The 18,177-nt window shown below is 39.3% G+C and overlaps 2 protein-coding genes across 2 annotated transcripts; one reads left to right on the plus strand and one right to left on the minus strand.

Moving 5' to 3' along the window:
- Window positions 1–667: 667 nt before the first annotated feature.
- On the minus strand, window positions 668–6,930 carry serinc2l (serine incorporator 2, like). The gene is made up of 10 exons (XM_058083647.2): window positions 6,800–6,930; window positions 5,917–6,078; window positions 5,573–5,760; window positions 4,080–4,159; window positions 3,858–3,995; window positions 3,587–3,756; window positions 2,121–2,211; window positions 1,605–1,749; window positions 1,299–1,508; window positions 668–1,128 (listed from the first exon to the last, which is right to left on the minus strand). The coding sequence occupies exons 1-10, from the start codon at window positions 6,836–6,838 to the stop codon at window positions 990–992; spliced, it is 1,362 nt and encodes a 453-aa protein (XP_057939630.2). The 5' UTR covers window positions 6,839–6,930; the 3' UTR covers window positions 668–989.
- Window positions 6,931–8,741: 1,811 nt separating this feature from the next.
- Window positions 8,742–15,449, plus strand: LOC131136596 (stathmin-like). Its single transcript, XM_058083649.2, has 7 exons — window positions 8,742–8,895; window positions 9,526–9,572; window positions 11,313–11,482; window positions 12,577–12,729; window positions 14,629–14,781; window positions 14,851–15,042; window positions 15,109–15,449. Exons 2-7 carry the CDS (start codon window positions 9,557–9,559, stop codon window positions 15,145–15,147), a joined length of 723 nt encoding a protein of 240 aa, XP_057939632.2. The 5' UTR covers window positions 8,742–8,895; window positions 9,526–9,556; the 3' UTR covers window positions 15,148–15,449.
- Window positions 15,450–18,177: the final 2,728 nt, after the last annotated feature.

Below are 18,177 nucleotides of genomic sequence, written 5' to 3' on the forward strand. Positions count from 1 at the left end.
GTACAATACTCAAATATTTCATACAAAAACAAAAACCATTCAAAAATTGTGGAGTTTTTAAATAATCAATGGATTTAACAAATACACTTTCGGGATTGGTACAAGCACCCGTTATAGTGACAAGCGGGTAACCGCTATTTAATCACAACAATTCACATGACCACCGAATTCGGATCAAAACACATTCACGCTCACACGCCATATTGGAAATGATGACATATGTGTGAGCACAAGGAGCCTGGTGCACCTCACGTGGGGTCGACTGCCAAAGATCAATATGTCTCCCTGCCTACTGCTATGCAGGTACAGATGGTTGAACATGGCCGAACACGGCCAAACACAGTCAGACACGGGGGAAAGGTGTTACATCGGGGACAGGTGACCTTGGTTTAAGTAGACCGGAATGATACCACGTTAAAACTAGTCACGTGTTTAGTCTCAAGACGTGTGTTGTGTGTACGGTCTAGTTGCAAAAAGGGAACCCTCGTCCTCATCTGTGGGCTGTGCCATTTTTAGTCTTATCTCGCTCGCACACTCTCCTCTCGCTGGGGCTCAAAAGAAGGTTTCCCCTCATTTCCCCCCACCTAATCAAAAGTACAAGGTTATCCACATGTGGCCAATCGGAACCGTTATGATTCTGGTTTTCGACACGTCTTCTAAAAATGGAACATTGGTTGCAAAAGTGTCTGGTCTATTTGATAGTCAAGTAAGTCAAGTTTAGCAAAGAGATAACAGCACATATCGGTAGAGTGGCAGGAAGAAGCCTATCAAGGTGAGTCACCAGCACACAGAATAACTTCTTGCGGCTTAAAGCTCCCATTAACTTAATGCTTATGTGATAGATGCAGCTGATTATCAGAATCGTCAAAAAAATGAGGAGTAAAATCCAAGAAGAACCAAATAATATATATTGCAATGTATTTCCTGTATTATTTCCATTCCATTCCCATTATGCCGCTAACAAAGCCAATTGTAGATAAAAGACCTGCTCAGTTGAAATCTCTGTCAGGGAACATGAGCGGGGCGATGAGGGTCCACAGGTACAGGCTTAGACCCAGCCAGCTGGAGCACACCTTCACCCAAACGGCTGGCATGCTGCTCCGCATGGCTTGGGTGGTGGTGTCGGGTCTGCGAGAGGCAACGACAACAAACTGAAACAAACTTCATGCATAAACATATCTATTATGTAAGCGTGGTGTGTGGATGGGGGCATTCATCTGAAATGAAAATAAGCCAGCTTCATACTGGGTGCCCTCTAGTGGCCACACTGAGGCAGTAGCCGGAAAGTCAGTACTTACTGGTACCAGTTTGTGAGTGTCATCATGATGTAGAGCGACGCCAGACACATGTGAAAGTGGAAGGCTGAGTAGTTGTAAGTGACCCCGTCCTCCTCGTTGTCCACGGCCCTGCGTATGCCGTCCTCTCCCACCTCGCCGTCACCGCTTGCTAAGCCGCCCTCTTCCGTTTGCAGCAGCTTGTTCACCTGGGTGTTGCTGGATGAGCGGATACTGGCACACAACGGGGGACAGACAGGAAGTACTATAAGCATTATGAAACAGGAACAAAATGAAGAATTGGTAGAGACATTTAAGTTTGAATCCTACCTGGCGTAGAGAGTGCACAGGAAGAAGATGATGAGGCCAAAAATGCTCTGGGCGTCCCACCACTGCAAATGACCCGTGTCAGCGGGGGTTGTGGAGGTGCTGACGTTTGACACCAGGCTCAACAGACTGGGGTTACACTTACGGTCTAAGATCACAAACACACACATTACAACACAATATATTATTAAAAACCTGCACTCATTAAAAAAATAAAAATGACTTGATGATTGCTGCAAATAAGTAAGTCTCTGTAGTAAACAGCCATCCCTTTTAACAGCGTATGAACCCACATTGTGTTCTGCGTCCTTGTGGTGTATTGGTGCAAATTTATCGGTGCTCTGTTTTATGTCTGTTATTGCATTTACTACTACTACCAGTAGAGGGAATTGTAAATGTGTGACAGTTGGAGAGGGGGAGGGAAAGGGGTCGAAGATCAGCATTTAGTCGGATAGAAAGTATGGGGATTGACACAAAAAAAAAACCTACAAGCTATGGTAATTGTTAAATGAGACTCACTTGGATTATTGGTCATGGCGGACCAAGTGATGTACATGGTGTACAGGGAGATAAGGGAAGCCTGCAGCAGGCCGGACTGGGGCTGGGCGTCCTGAAAAAAAAAAACAGACCATAAAAACATATATCAATACTGTGCTTCTTGTTGTAAAATTACACCAAAAACATCAAATGGACCTCAGTTTGTTGACTATTTTAACCATAAAACGATATCTGGCTAGATGCATGAAAATAGCGTTCTATTTCAAGGAACCTCATTTGGCAACATTGTTATGGTGTTTTCCATGTGTAATGGATATAAGTTGCAGCTATAGAGGGCTATACTGTACTATTCAGACATAGCTGCATGTCTTTCCCTGCATTAAATTGGAAGTAATTAAATTTTTTCATGGTAACTTAAATAGAAAGTATTTGCTGTAGAGGACCCCGAGGATGCCGCTTCACAAGTCAATTCATTCAATATTTTCCAGCAGGAAGATGATTTGACAAGACGTGATGTTGTGTCAATGTATGTTTGATACAATAATATATATTGTAGGCCTGTTTCTTAAAGGGGAAATGCAATGTTTTGGAATTTTGTCCATCATTCACAGTCCTTATGTGAAACATGAACAAATATTGTTTCCCTTTTCTGTGTATTATGATACTAGAAAATGGGTTACTATGAGACGGATGTTATGAAAAATACCTATTTTGACGCAATAGCCCTCACAAAATAAAAAAAACAAAACAAAAACACCAACAGTGTTCCATTGACATAACCGACTTGTATATTAACCCAGCTATAGTGATATTATTATTGTAGCAGCTAACATGAAAAACTATTTTATCTTGCGGACTAACACAACGCCTCGCTAACCGTTCATCTCAGCGTCACTCAAAGAGATACCAAGCTCAATCTCAATTTCCCTACAAAGATGCTGGTTTGTCATTAGCATTTTTTTTACCTGAGGACTGGAGCATGTCTTGTGCTGGAAGATACAGCCATCCCAAAGAGTAAATTGTAAGTGTTGTTGCTGTATCAATGCCACTGTTGTTAGCGGAATTAGCATAAGTATGTGTATCAATGTGCCTAGGAAAGAAGTTTTGGTAGTGTTTTAAATCCTCAAAATAAAGATCCTCACAAGATACTGTAACTATTACATGTTATCATCAGGGTATGTGTTACCTACCTAACTACTACTCATTAGTTACTCAATAACTATTACTGTATTGTATTTTTGTGTAGTTTATTGTGAAGGGAAATCGTGTTCGATAACCGAGTTTAGCATATGAAAATTTTTTTGAGGATTTTTTTGAATTAAGCTGTGTCTTGGACCTGCTTTGACAATACCTGTATAATAAAAAAAAACATATTAAAAATATATTAAAAATATTTTGCCGTCTAAAAAGGCTGCTGAAGAAACAAATGTGAGTTATTCTGGAGAGTCTTTTGGAATAGATAAAATGGAGAAGTACTAATCCATTACCTGAACCTTCGGTAGGATGGAGACAATGGAGACAATGATACAGAAGATCAGGTTGAGGCTGATGACAACCTTGTGCTCTGTGCAGTCATCTGGTAACGTGTAGTAAATGTAACACAGGACAACAGCGGTGAAAGCCAGAGCGTAGAACAGGACTGTGAAAATCAGCAGGCCTGGGAATCCACAGCAACAACACAAAAGACGGCGTGTGGGTAAATCATTGTTTTTATCACATGTATGCCGCATGACTTGCTCGACCAAGACGTTGCCATACCTGCATACCAGCATTTGTTGTCATTATTTTCAGCCTTTTCTACCCAGGATGCGTTCCAGGAGTGAGCAAAGTCGATGAGGAGAATGAGTTGGATCAAAATGAAGATGAAGGAGCCCACTACTCCAAAATAGTACCACACTGTGAAGTACACATCAGACATGGCTTATACCAACACCTTAAATAACAGCTGAAACTATAGAAGTGAGGAACTTATGGACATACCAGTGTGAAATGTCCCATCAGGGATGAAAAAGGCTCCCACTGTAATTCCAACTAAGATCAGAAATTTAAAGAACCAGAAACTGAAAAACAAACCAAAAATAAAGAAATACACAATTAGCACAGTAGATGGCTGACAGTTTTCTGAAAATATTGATAAAAAATTAGGGCTGTCAAAGTTAACACGATAATTAATGAGTTAATGGAAATGAACGCACTATTCTTTTGACATTCGATTAATGTTTTCAATTTATTTGCAGTATTATTATTATTATTATTATGTAATGGTTTTATTCCATTTGAACATGCATCAGATTACAATTGAATGCATCCCATAATCAGTTCACAGTTCCACATGTCCAAAAGGAGTAGGAAGAAGCAAAGCTTATTAAATCCTACCCCTCCATCTGGTACTTTTACAATCAGTAACTGTTACATTTGTTCACTTCCTGCTTTCCTAATATAGTTGAAGTTTTTCCGTTTTTTTTTCATTTTATTTTTATCTCAGACTGAAGTACAATGTGATATGACCATCCAATGACATAATGGGTACCATAGTAACTGTCAATATAGTGATATGTATAGCACATCATGACTGGTTCAAGACCAGTCTATTATATTAGCATTAGCAGTCTATTGTATTAGCATTTGTGTTTGAACTTCTGTGTTTATAAAAGAATAAAACACATTAACACTAACAGAATAAAACTTGCATGTCGCAAAACTTGTGGTGTCATATTTTATGTGTTGAGCCATTTACAAAACAGAATATTGAATAAAAAATAGCATAAAGCTAACATATATCCAGTCTCAGTGATCTTTTAAAACAAAGAAGACTATTTATAGATTAAAAACTTTATCTGGTGATTAATTCTGAATTAACTGTGGACAAAATGCATTTCTATTCCACTCACGGCCATTTTCGAGGATTTTGACTGATCATTTAAGACATATAGAATATTGGGTTGTAGGTCTATATAAACATGGAACCAACCAAAAGATAGATTAGACTCTTGTCTTTCATGAGGAAATGTAGAGGGGTTCTACAGTTTTCCGTTCTTTCGTAGTCTGCAGCAGAACATAGGTAAGTTCTCAACAACAACAAAAAAGGTAGAAAAACATCCTTATGTGAAAAGATACATTTGAAGCATAACTTTCACATTGAAATTGTGTGTGTGTGTGCACATGTGTGTGTGTGCATGCTTTAAAATTTCCCTTCAATACTTAACTTTGTGCATGCTACACGCTACCTTGTGCTCTTCCACTTCCTGCTTGCTGCGGCGTGTGTCAGATGCATGCCGAACTCTTATAGCGCACTAAACGTGCAAAAGCGCATATAAACACGCCTTCAGGATCGGGCGTTAGGGTTGAAAAAAAAATATTCGAAAACCTCTTTGGTTGCGATTGAGTTAAATATATCAATCGATTGACAGCCCTACTAAAAATGTAAGACAAGGATAATTCAACAATAAGTCAAATCTGTTTCCAAAATTTACCCATTCTGAATTGCAGCACGGGGGTCTTTGCTGCTACGGACGCGAATCATGATGATGAAAAAGAGGAAGAAGAAGCACGTCATGGCAAAGCACATGCGATACACAGACTTGTAGCCCACAATGACATCACAGTTGAACTGGTTTTCAACACCAGGGATAGTCGTCCCTCCTTGGCAAAATCCTGGAATCTGCAAGACAAAAACAAAAAACAAAAAAAACTCTGCATTAATTCATATGCTTCTTATCTGCAAGTGCAGAAAATATCAACCTCAAGAGGACAGTATAATAATAATTGCAAGTAAAATTGCAATATTTTAAAACAAAACATTTGTGTCTGAACTCACTTTGCGGAGCTGTGCTTCCATTCCGGGAAGGATCATGATGACTGCCACAAAGGTCCCCAGCAGCAAAAAAAAGCTGAAAACCAACCGTGTGACGGTGGAGTTGTTTGAGGAGGGACAGCAGCCACACAGCAGACATGGCGCTGAGCCACACAGACAGGAGGCCTGCAGTGATGGAGATAAGGGAAAACAACTATTTCAGCTTTGGTTGGACAGTTGACTCTTAACCTGCACAGCTTAATGACAGCTATCGATCGCTTGGTTAGTTTTGCAACAAATCTGCAATTTCATTTTTTTTTTTTTACACCTTTCCTTTTTTCTTAAGGTAAAAATAAAAGTAACAAATGTAGCACCAAAAAAAATTAAACAATAAATAGGTTTGAATATGTAAATACAAAGTAAAGAATAAAATGCAACATATAACAAAGACTAACCTGGTGGCCGCTTAGTCATTATTTGCTCATCTCTATCACATGATTTCCATTTACAACTACGCATATCGCCACCTGCTGGTCGTTCAACAGAACGCACTTTTAAGTTCGACTAAAACAGTAAACGACACAAGCCGACAACATGTTGGTTTGAATCAATCCAAACTTATATAATTATATTAATAATATAAAACATGTTATTGTATCTGCTCGTAGATGAATAATTAATATCCATGACTGTTCACCCGACAACGGCGGGCTTGCTAACTTCCTGGAAAAAAATAATGGCTTCGTATGAAGTAGCATAAAGTAATACACGGTTATACGTAGCCTTACGTAACACAAATTACTAAATTGACGTTTTAGGTGGCGTCAAGTCAATTTGCCGCGCTCGTAGTTGGATTATATGAGGAAGTAAACGTTGAGGTTACAGTTTGATATTGATGAATACTTACACAACTGGCTAAAGAGCATAAGGCCAAACAAGCTCCCATGATGACAGCCGAATGTTGGGATGTGTTGTCGCCCTTCCTTGTGTTGAAGCTGGCAGACGATAAACAGGAAATGTCTGTTTGGTAAAAGCAGCATTTAGATGAAATGTCGCCATCTAGTGGCCTGGCGACTCAATACAACTGCACAGACTACATGCACTGAAACCAGGGGCCATTGAATTGTGCATGTATGTACACACCTGAACAAAACTTGGGAATAAATGGCAAGTATTTCAGTTTGGATTGTGGATTGTAAGTATAAAATGCAAAAAAAGAAAAAAAACATGCAAAATACAAAAAATAGATCCTGCAGTTAGTTGAAAACTGTACATTTTGTATGCTGATTTTCAAGTCCACCTTGAACAGGTGATATTACATCTGTAGATACAAAACTCTGGCTAAAATGAACATTCATAAAAATTTTGATTCAGTGTTGGATGTGTAAATGAGATTTCCGGTGTGTTGGTTTCATTTTATTCATGAAACCAACAAGTGTGTATCCTTATAAAGCGTACAGGATATTAAAAAAAAATATTTCTTGGTTAAGGTTTACATGTTAATAGTAATGTACACATCATTATACATCTAAGCTATCACTAGAGTTGTCCCTTGTTTATCACGGTTAATTGGTGCCGGACCCGAGTGCAACAAATTAATTTCCACAAAGTAGTAGTCGTAGTAATAGTAGAAATAATAGTAAAAAACATGTTTACGATATTTTTAAATGCAGTTTCTAACATTATTAGACATGAAATAACACCCATATAGTTACCTTTACATTTGTATTACCCAATATAGTAGATATAACCAGAAATAAGATAACAAAAACTCACCCATTAGATGTTTGTTGTTTTTTTTTCTGGACAGCGTATTGTGATCTCAGCTTTAAATGGTTTTACCCCGTACAGAAGACATCCATCCATTTTCTATGTCGCTTCTATGCTGGAGCCTATCCCAGCTGTCTTTGGCCAAGAGGTGGGCTACACCCTGGACTGGTCGCCAGCCAGTCAATCACAGGGCACATATAGACAACCATTCACACTCACATTCATACCTATGGACAATTTGGAGTCACCAATTAACCTAGCATGTTTTTGGAATGTGGGAGGAAACCGGAGTACCCAGAGAAAACCCACGCATGCACGGGGAGAACATGCAAACTCCACACAGAGATGCAAAGATTTGTATATGTCATAATAAATGTGGAAATATTAAAAGTAATTAATCTTAGTGTCATATTACAACCTGGCATTTTAATGGTGTGTGCCAATGTTTTTATATCCACCATATACCACTGATTTTGTATGGTCTATTTGAGGCATGAATCATGCAATATACACTGGTGAAAGGTTTTATAACAGCCTGAATTAAAGGAGTTCATTTTACAGCAAGAGTCTGACAATGGCTTGTTTCAACCACATTTTGGTTCATAATTTGATTCAGTTGACCATTTTTATTCTTTCTTTTGTATGAAATATATTTTGGGTTTTAATCTTGCTGAATCCCTGAACAACTACATGCATGCAGGAGGGCACTAAATGGTTCTGGGAAATTTCTATGTTTTGATTCTGGGTGTTTTTGCAGGTTAGAGACTTAATATTTTCTGTATTGTAAGCCAAAAGAAGGTGGAGTCAATAAAAATATGAGGTGTTTTGCATTCAGTTAGCCTCACCTATATACAGTACTATGTAGTAGTGAACTGCGGTTTAAGCAAAGCCCATAAAATATGAGGGCTATCAACACATTAAGTTCAGGTTTCTTATACTTTCTTATACTTTCAATGCTGAAAAGTCACTATGCTTAGTTTTGAACAGGTTATGTCAGCTACGTGAACAACTTTTAGACAAATAAAGTGCCTCACGTGACGTCTCTTTGACAATGTTGTTTAATACAGTGGCAACAGACCCCCTGATTGGTGAAATCGGACCAATCAGCGTCAAGAAATGTAATGACGTCAGAGGTACAGATTTTTGCGCGAGACTGCTCAGGTTGGCGGGTTAAACACACACACACAAAAACTCGAGTGTAGGTCCTCAACCGAGCTCTTCTAACACACAAAGGTGAGTATTAGACTGAAGTAGTCGTTCAAAAAGGCTTTAACGTCGTTTAGATATCCAGTTGAGAGCCTGAGGGGTGTAATTGTATTGCTAGTAGCGTCCGAAGCGGGGTTAAACTTCACAAGAAGTCAAGTTGAGGAGTCAACGGACGCTCGACATGGCCGCTGTGCACGCGACCTGACTACATTGAAAGATTACACCTTCGGCAAAAGCTGAACTTTACATTTGTCAAAGTGTTCTAGCACTTTAAATATCACCAACTTTCTGAATATTTACATCTATTCTCTGTCTGTCGCAGTGTTTGCTTTCCGAATAATATATCCCCACGCATCTATTGTTTGCCTCACACTTGCTAACCTGTGCAAGTGGGGCCGTCAGTGAAGTGGAACCATGTTTTGACTTGTCTCAGATTATGTAACTAACTAACTGACACTGAATAGTTCCCATGCGTGTTTAGAAAATTAATTTCCATGTGGCTTTTGTCGGCATGCTAAATGCTGAACTCCAGTGTCCCGTATATAGTGCGTAGAAATTTATAGTAATATAAGTAAGGTTCCAGCCTCAGCATGTTTACCTTGAATCCACTGTATATTCACGTTGCAACTTGGTTTAATGTTTACTTTTTATTTCTAGTGGTATTGTTGCTGGCAGCATCTCTGCTGAAATGGCAAACATTGGAGGTGAGTGTGAGATTATGCAATGTGACATTTTTTCCCTCGATTAAATGAAGTCTCTCTGTATTTTGCAGAACAATAGCAACGTTTACATGAGAAGTTTTTCTCTTTCTGAATGACTTTTCCGAAAGCAATGGTATACATGGAAAGGAATATTCCAATGGCGTGTCTACATGCACCTCTATAATCAACCAGAATAGTCAATGGGGCATGCACAGTAAAGCGTAAACACCAACATCACGTGATACCGACTTCCTCAAGTTTTTCTTTCACTTGTTGGAATAACTCCGTATTGCCAGTTTTTCCTTCGTCCAGTCTTGAAATTTAGTTTGAATCAAAAACAAACTTTCCGCAGCAGTCCAGTGCCGAATGCTCGCCCGGGAACAGGAAAAGATAAAGTTCAATCTTGCTAATATTTTATAATTAAGCTCGGCACATGTTTTATATAGATATGTATTTTCTTTTTTTAATAAAACTGGACTTGTGAATGGCGTATAGAAGGGTTTAGATCAGGGGTGGGCAAACTTTTTGACTCGCGGGCCGCATTGATATGACAAAATTTACGGGGGGGGGCAGACTATATATTTTACACGTAACAGTCCACCTGGTATTATTGTATCTGTAAAATTGTAATGCAATCTGCTATTATTATTTATTATTTTATATTTATATATTTTAAAAATAATAAAATATTATAATAATTACAATAAAATAAAAATAATAATTATTATATTATGTAAAATATGCAAATATAACAATAATATTATATATAATTAATATAATAATTAGCATTAATATAATAATTATAATAATCATAATAGTTCTGATAATAATTATAATAATCTAATAATAATAATTATTATTATTATTATGTGCTTGTGTCCCTTTTTTCAGGAGCACTTTGTAAACAACAGACCATGTAAAAAAATGAAATTGATAAAACCATCAAAAGGTTGGCTCAGGCCATGATGCCAGGTTGTATGTTGAGTTTAAATGAAATACTTTGGAAAGATTGGGCGGGCCGTATTCAAACACTTGGCGGGCCGGATGTGGCCCCCGGGCCGTAGTTTGCCCACCCCTGGTTTAGATTCTGTTCCACAGATGGCGCTAATGCACACGAAAGCTGCTTGCCAACAGAAGAAGAAAAACACCATGAAGACAACTTTCCGTTTGAGCGGGTACAAGATACCTCAATCGGATTGGGGAAAGGAATATTCCACCCCTGGGAATCCCATTATATATTCATTCGGATTGGCACTTTTCTTTCAGAATGAGGTATATACAAAGGTTAGATTCTTTCCGTTTGAGCAAATAACCCGAATGGAATTGGAATATTTGGGTCCATGTAAGCGTGGCTATAGCTGCCTTTATTATTATTTCAAGATGCATTTCATGACATCGATGAAAAAAATGTGAAACTTCACTCCTTTTATGAGTATTGAGCCTTGCTGGTTTTGCTTCCTGGAAACACAAGCAGCTGTGACACAGCTTAGTAGATTTGTTTTCTTTTGACCTGTGTGACAAAAGCAGTGACCCCGAATGATAGCCAAAGACCATGTTAACCCCTTAATTACTCAGGCGGTCAGTGACACTCACACAATGGATGCTCTGTTGTGGCACCCGCAAGGCATGTTTCGTAATTGAACTGGTCAGTCCACAGCAACTGAAATGTTGGACATTCATCCAATGTATGTGTTGGTGTTGTCTTTGCACCAGAATTAGTGAGCATGTGTCTTTGTTTTGCAGACCTCCAAGTTAAGGAGCTGAACAAGCGGGCTTCAGGTCAGGCGTTTGAGCTCCTCCTGAGCCCCTCCTCTGACATCAAAACGCAGTTTCCACTGTCCCCACTCAAAAAGAAGGAAATATCACTGGACGAGATTATGCGGAAACTGGAAGCTGCAGATGAGCGACGCAAGGTATCTTTAACATTGGAAATAACTAATTGGAGATTAAAATCGTAACTCCTTTACAGTTGTACATAGTTTATCACCGGTAATTATTTAGTGTGAAGTGAATTTCCACAAAGATTCAATATTAAATGTAATATTTTTGTAGTTGGAGAGCATATAAAACCTTTTTATGACCTTGCAAATATGTTTTAGCATCATTAAAGCCCTGTAGACATGATATAACACCCCTATAGTCACATTTATACATTCATTCATTCATTTTCTACTGCTTATCCTCAAAAGGGCTGTGGTGGGTGCTGGAGCCTATCCCAGCTGTCTTCGGGCGAGAGGCGGGGTACACCCTGGACTGGTGGCCAGCCAATCACAGGGCACATATAGACAAACAACCATTCACACTCACATTCATACCTATGGACAATTTGGAGTTGCCAATTAACCTAGCTTCATTCATTAATTCATTTTCTACCGCTTTTTCCTCATGAGGGCCGTGGGGGGTGCTGGAGCCTAGCCCAGCTGTCTTCGGGCGAGAGGCGGGGTACACCCTGGATTGGTCGCCAGCCAATCACAGGGCACATATAGACAAACAACCATTCACACTCTCATTCATACCGATGGACAATTTGGAGTCGCCAATTAACCTAGAATGTATTGGCTAATATAAATAAGACGGTCACATGTTGGCATTAACAGCTCCTGTGGTGACTATCAATGTCCCATTACTGTAACATTACTGACACCTAGAGGCCAGTGTACAATACTGGTACTCTGCTGCTGTTTTGTAATTGAGACTCACAATGCATTTCAGTCGCAGAGAACACATGGAATGAACATCGTCCACTCTCTACACTGCTAACCTGCTGCTGGCACTAGCTAACATCACTTCCAAGACCCCAATTCTTAAAAGCACACACAACAGGTCACCGATACTGATCTGATGTTTGTGTGGCATGTAAATCCCTCGCTACATTGCAGTTCAAAGTACTTCCAGCTCTAGATCTTCTTCAGAAGTACAAGCATTCCAACATGAACACAGTTTATTGTCAGTCGGTGAAGCAAATTTAAACACCAGAGCTAACAATACTTTTTTTTTTTTTTGTCAGAACCACGAGGCAGAAGTGCTGAAAAACCTGGCGGAGAAACGAGAGCACGAGAAGGAAGTGATCCAGAGGGCCATTGATGAATGCTACAAATTTAGCAAGAACACCCAAGAGAAGCTTACTCAAAAGATGGTGGCTGCGGAGGAAAGACACAAGGTAACTTCATTTTTTTACCGCTTATCGTCATGAGGGTCACGGGGGTTGCTGGAGCCTATCCCAGCTGTCTTCGGGCGAGAGGCGGAGTACACCCTGGACTGGTGGCCAGCCAATCACAGGGCACATATAGACAAACAACCATTCACATTCTCATTCATACCTATGGACAAATTGGAGTCACCAATTAACCTAGCATGTTTTTGGAATGTGGGAGGAAGCCGCAGTCCTCGGAGAAAACCCTATTATGAAAAACACACTTAAGTTGCAATTTTGGAAAATTGGGTCATAAAAAGTCACAATTATGAGAACAAATTTACCTTAAGAAAATCAAATCGTTAAAAATAACTGCTGTCATTTAACAAAATAAAGTCAAAATATTAAGAGAAAAAAAAACGATGACAAAAATGCACGGGGAGAACATGCAAACTCCACACAGAGATGGCTGCATGAGGGTGGAATTGAACTCGGGTCTCCTAGCTGTGAGGCCTGCGTGCTAACCACTCAACAACCAACCAAATTAAAGGGAAAGACCAACGGATTTTAACCAGCTTTCAGTCTTTTCGAGTTGTTTTTTAAGGTATATTCGTGCCAACGACGCCAGAAAATAATTAACCTTAACTAAGTAATCATTTTAATTACCTTCCGGAAGTGACGCACTGGGTTCATCTCGCCCAATACAACAACAACATAACACACTGATCTTACGTGCAGCGGGCTACACAGTTGATCGATCGCATGCAAGTTTACTTCTAATATGCCTGCTTGCCAGGTGCCTGGCTGTGAGAACTACGAAAAAGCGAGATCAATAGGTGTTCCTTTTCATCATTTCCCAAAGAATCCAGAGATACAAGTGTCCCAAATATTCTGCTCATAAATGTGACAGCATGTAAATTTCATTTGTGTAACTGACTAGCTGAATAGGAACAAACAATTTGCTGATGTCTCACTGTAACCCTTTTTACTCTGAGACCCACACCAGTATGAGGTAAAATGCCATTGGAAGGTTGTTTGCCTGGGAGTTCCATTTAAAAGTCACTTGTAACGAGTGAGTGATCTTAAAACTTCTCATACCTATGCTTGGTTTGATCCAGAGTGTCCTGAACAAGTTACACGAAGAGGTAGAGTTCTGTAAATACATACGCATTTGTTAGAGTTCCTCTAGGTCCTCTTGGCTTTGGAAATCTTCTCCAGTTGTACTGGTGGCTCCTGAAGTAGGTGTCTAGCACAGCTTCATTTAGGTGAGCCACGAAATCTGGGTGCTCAGTCACACACTTCTGTACATAGCCTGGATGCTCGTCGTCTTCTTCCACATCGGTTGGCTCAGGGTCGAATTGGTCCACTATTGTTTGTGCTTGTTGGATTTCATGACAGCACACACATTCGTCTTCTGTCGGCATGGCTTGGCATTTCTGGCATGTGCACCAGTAGTCGCTGGTAACCCGGCCGGCTGGTATGGCCGCCATTGTGGTTGTTCTGTCCGCCTCTTCAGCCGCTCTTCTCCTGGCTTCTACTTCTTCTGCTGTCAAGTTTGGCTCAAATTGGTAAGGCCGAATGGTTCCTCGATGAAAAAATTCATCTTCAGAAGACGAACTATTCCCAGAAGACGCCATAGTCTCATATGGCAAGTGAAGTTGGTCGGTCGTGTGTAGCGTGTCAATGGCAGTCAGTGTGTTATGTTGTTGTTGTATTGGGCGAGATGAACCCGGTGCGTCACTTCCGGAAGGTAATTAAAATGATTACTTAGTTAAGGTTAATTATTTTCTGGCGTCGTTCGCACGAATAGACATTAAAAAATAACTCGAAAAGGCTGAAAGCTGGTTAAAATCCGTTGATCTTTCCCTTTAATTAATCAAATAACATAATATACATGTTCAACATTGCATTTTGCATTTTTGCCAGATCCACGAAGCGGAAGTAATGAAAAACCTCGCTGAGAAAAGAGAGCGTGAAAAGGAAGTGCTCCAGCGGGCCATCGATGAAGGCTGCAACTTCAGCAAGACCACTCAGGAGAAACTTAACCAGAAAATGGAAGCTGCGGAAGAAAGACACAAGGTAAATAAAAAAAAATCTACAAAAGAGCCGTGTGCAAAACCTAGTAAAAATTGTGCCTTTTTTTGTCAGAGCCACGAGGCTGAAGTATTGAAACAATTGTCTGAGAAACGAGAGCACGAGAGGGAAGTGCTCCAGCGGGCTATTGACGAATGCTGCAACTTCAGCAAGACCACTAAAGAGAAGCTCAATCAGAAGATGGAGGCCAACCAAGACAACCGCAACGCACGAATGGCTGCTCTTGATAAAAAACTCAAAGACAAGGTGAGAAGAATGACACAAGATCAGTGAGAACAGAAATCACGGTCTTGTTGTTATGTCTTGAAACAGGACAAGAAGATTGAAGAATTGAAGAAAACAAGAGTCTGAAGAAAGGATCGATATTTTTTTCATAAATCTTCTCAATGAGCATTTTTGCTTAACATTATTGCTGTAGTAGTGACTTCAATATTTAGTGTCCTTTTTGCATGAGTAGGTTCTTATGGCAGCTGATTACGTTGTAGTCTTTTGAGGTGTGAGGTACGGTATATTTCCTGTTTTGGAGGCATTATAACCAATACACTGGTCCATATATTCAGCGCTGTTTCCAAATTTCAGGTACTGTCTATATTCTCATCTTTTTGTACCTTGATTTACCTTGTTTGTATCCGTTGTTTCCAGTAAACTTGATATGAATGGAGCTGTTCTTTCTGCCCAATAGTTTTACACTACTGACATCTAGTGGCGGTTCACTCCAGATTTACTCCAGGCAAGTATTACTTTTTGTGTTTTCAAAATGCTTTGTCATAAAAAATAATGAAAGCTTGGATGAATATGATAGATGCTTGCAATCCTGTCACCGGAACCACTATAGATACCAAAAATAGTCATAAAAAGTGTGAAGTTGTGGCACGCCAGGCCATTCAACCAATGGGAAGTGCAACAGATTATACAACTGAATTTTTGTCCATTCATTCTGACGGAAGATTGCCTGCTGACACACAGGATGTCTGAGTTGGTAAGATATTTTTTGCAGTCATCACAAATAGGTTAAGGATCCGTTTCTTCTTTTTTTCTCCTACTTATTTATAGAGGGTGAAAACATCCATATGTTTTCTTTACCATTTGGGCTCATTAGGGTAACTGGTGAGCTGGAGCCTATCCCAGCTGACTGTTTTTTGTGTATAAAATGCACCTTTCCATTGTAGTCAAAACATGGTTTCTTTCTATTGTGCATGTTATACCGAGCAGCCAAACACTTAACAATTCACAATTAGCTGCATTTCTGGTTCTGTGGTCACCACCACATATTCCCTCTTTGCCCTTAGTGGTACCCCACTGTGGTGGCATCAAAAAAACCACACAGGAACCTCATCAAGTGTCTGTTTTTAGCTTGCTCATGATCAGGAGTGAGTTTTTTTTTTTTAAATCAGACTCCATATGATTTTGTTTTTGTTGCTGTTTTCTTGCCTCATGTTGCTTTTCAAAATGGTTAGGAACGCACACTGAGAACACATTCAACAGTGTGGGTGGGTGTGGGGGAAAAGAATTGTCACTGGCTTGAGGGAGAACACAATGAAGATCTCAGAGTCAAACAAAAGAGACTTTGTTAGTGGATTCCTAACATGGGAATGGCAAGCCAGTCCCATTGACTTGACAACAAAATGACATCCTGTAGGCTTCCAATGTCATCTGGATGGCACAGATAAATGTGTACATTTCACACCCCAATGTACAAGCCCCCATTTTTAGTTCCGCTTGCTTCATATTTTTTTTGGATTTCTGACCGATATTTTGATTGAACTTGAAGTCAGTCAGATAATTACTGGCCATTTAAAAGACTAAAAAGGCATTTAGCTCAACAATACTATGTGCCCTAATGCTGGATGGGACACAAAAATAAATAAATAAAAATTTAATTAAAAAAATAAGACTATAAATTTGTCAGACTTAATAATATTGTTGACTACCTACATGTCAAGATACTACATATATGCATCATAAATCTTATTTCTGTGATTGGGTGCTGTAAGGTGTGTCATTTCATTCTAGTGGATTTGCCAACATTCTACCTAAATACCTATAGATCGGGGTTGGGTTTTTTTTTTTGCCAAAAAAATCTCATCTAAGCTGTATTCGGCTGCTGTATACATTGTAGCTGTGCAACTGGAATAACAAGCTCCAAATAATGTGGGTTGCATCTAACAAAAAGTCATATTCGGATCATTCAGTTCTGCTTAACAGGCCAAGCAAAAATGAATGTCATGTCCCGAGCCCATTAAATGTTACCTTTACCTGTAAATGTTGTCTTTCACTGAACTTGCAACATTCCCCAACAATAAGCCATGCACTCATGCTTCAGTTGTACTTGACAAACATACAGTGAGGCCATGTGGGGTTCCACAGGATTCAATCCTTTGCCCACTAAGTGTTATTCTACTTTGGCCACCATCTGTTTTGTCGGTTGTCATCTTTAACTGAGTTTGCTAACATTCCACTGAGACAACTCTTGGTAAAGGCTGCTAAACATCTCGCTCACAAGGTTATGTGTACAGTCATGGCCAAAAGGTTTGAGAATGACACAAATATTAATTTTCAAAAGGTCTGCTGCCTCAGTTATGATAGCAATTTGCATATACTGCATGACTTCTATGATCTAGACCAGGTGTCTCAAACTCAATACCTGGGGGCCACTGGAGCTAGGGTCTGGACGAGGCTGGGCTGCATCAGGTTTTCCAAAAAAAAAACAAAAAACGCATTTATTAAAAACAGAAAAATGAATAAACTTTGCTTTGGTTCCGATTTTCTACAATCAAAGCTTTGATAAAACATTCCACTGTTCTCAAATATCTTACTTTTTATTTTTCTATACAAAATAAGATGAAAAATAAATCAAGAATAAAGAAAATCAATCAGTAATAAATAAATATAATAATAATAAAACAGCAAATAATAAAAACTTAAGAAACCACATATAGTTGGTGGGTAAACAAATAATTTTTTTCATATTAAAATTCACAAAGCATTATTAGAGCCCTGTAGACATGACAAAACACGACTATAGTCACATTTATGCTCTTTTTATTTACAACATATTGCACAACTGCAGGGTCTGGAGACACATGCTAACTCGCTAACTAGAGAGCTAGCGACCTAAACGGTAGCCTTCAAGTTATTTCCCTTAAACTTAAATTGCCAAAAACTTACCACTTCCACACGGATAGGGAGGATAACTATTAACAGTTATTTAACCTTTAACATGAACATTAATCAAACATAATATATTTTTCTGGGTACATGATACCATACAGCATCCATATCAAACTTGCGCGGGCCGCACTAACATTAAACTTTCATATCAAGGCGGGGGCCTCAAGCTAGTGTCCTGCGGGCCACATTTGGCCCAGAACTGTTTATTTT

The sequence above is a fragment of the Doryrhamphus excisus genome, linkage group LG17 (assembly GCF_037039965.1).
Source record: "Doryrhamphus excisus strain RoL-2023G ecotype Guam linkage group LG17, RoL_Dexc_Guam_v1.1, whole genome shotgun sequence".
NCBI lineage: Eukaryota > Metazoa > Chordata > Actinopteri > Syngnathiformes > Syngnathidae > Doryrhamphus > Doryrhamphus excisus.

Coding starts and splice junctions, on each gene's coding strand:
- serinc2l (XM_058083647.2), bottom strand. CDS start 6,838: ATGGGAGCTTGTTTGGCCTTATGCTCTTTAGCCAGTTGT. Junction 6,079..6,799: donor TATGCTCTTTAGCCAGTTGT/GTAAGTATTCAT, acceptor CCATCACTGCAG/GCCTCCTGTCTGTGTGGCTC. Junction 5,761..5,916: donor TGGAAGCACAGCTCCGCAAA/GTGAGTTCAGAC, acceptor TTTGTCTTGCAG/ATTCCAGGATTTTGCCAAGG.
- LOC131136596 (XM_058083649.2), top strand. Junction 12,730..14,628: donor CTGCGGAGGAAAGACACAAG/GTAACTTCATTT, acceptor CATTTTTGCCAG/ATCCACGAAGCGGAAGTAAT. Junction 14,782..14,850: donor CTGCGGAAGAAAGACACAAG/GTAAATAAAAAA, acceptor TTTTTTTGTCAG/AGCCACGAGGCTGAAGTATT.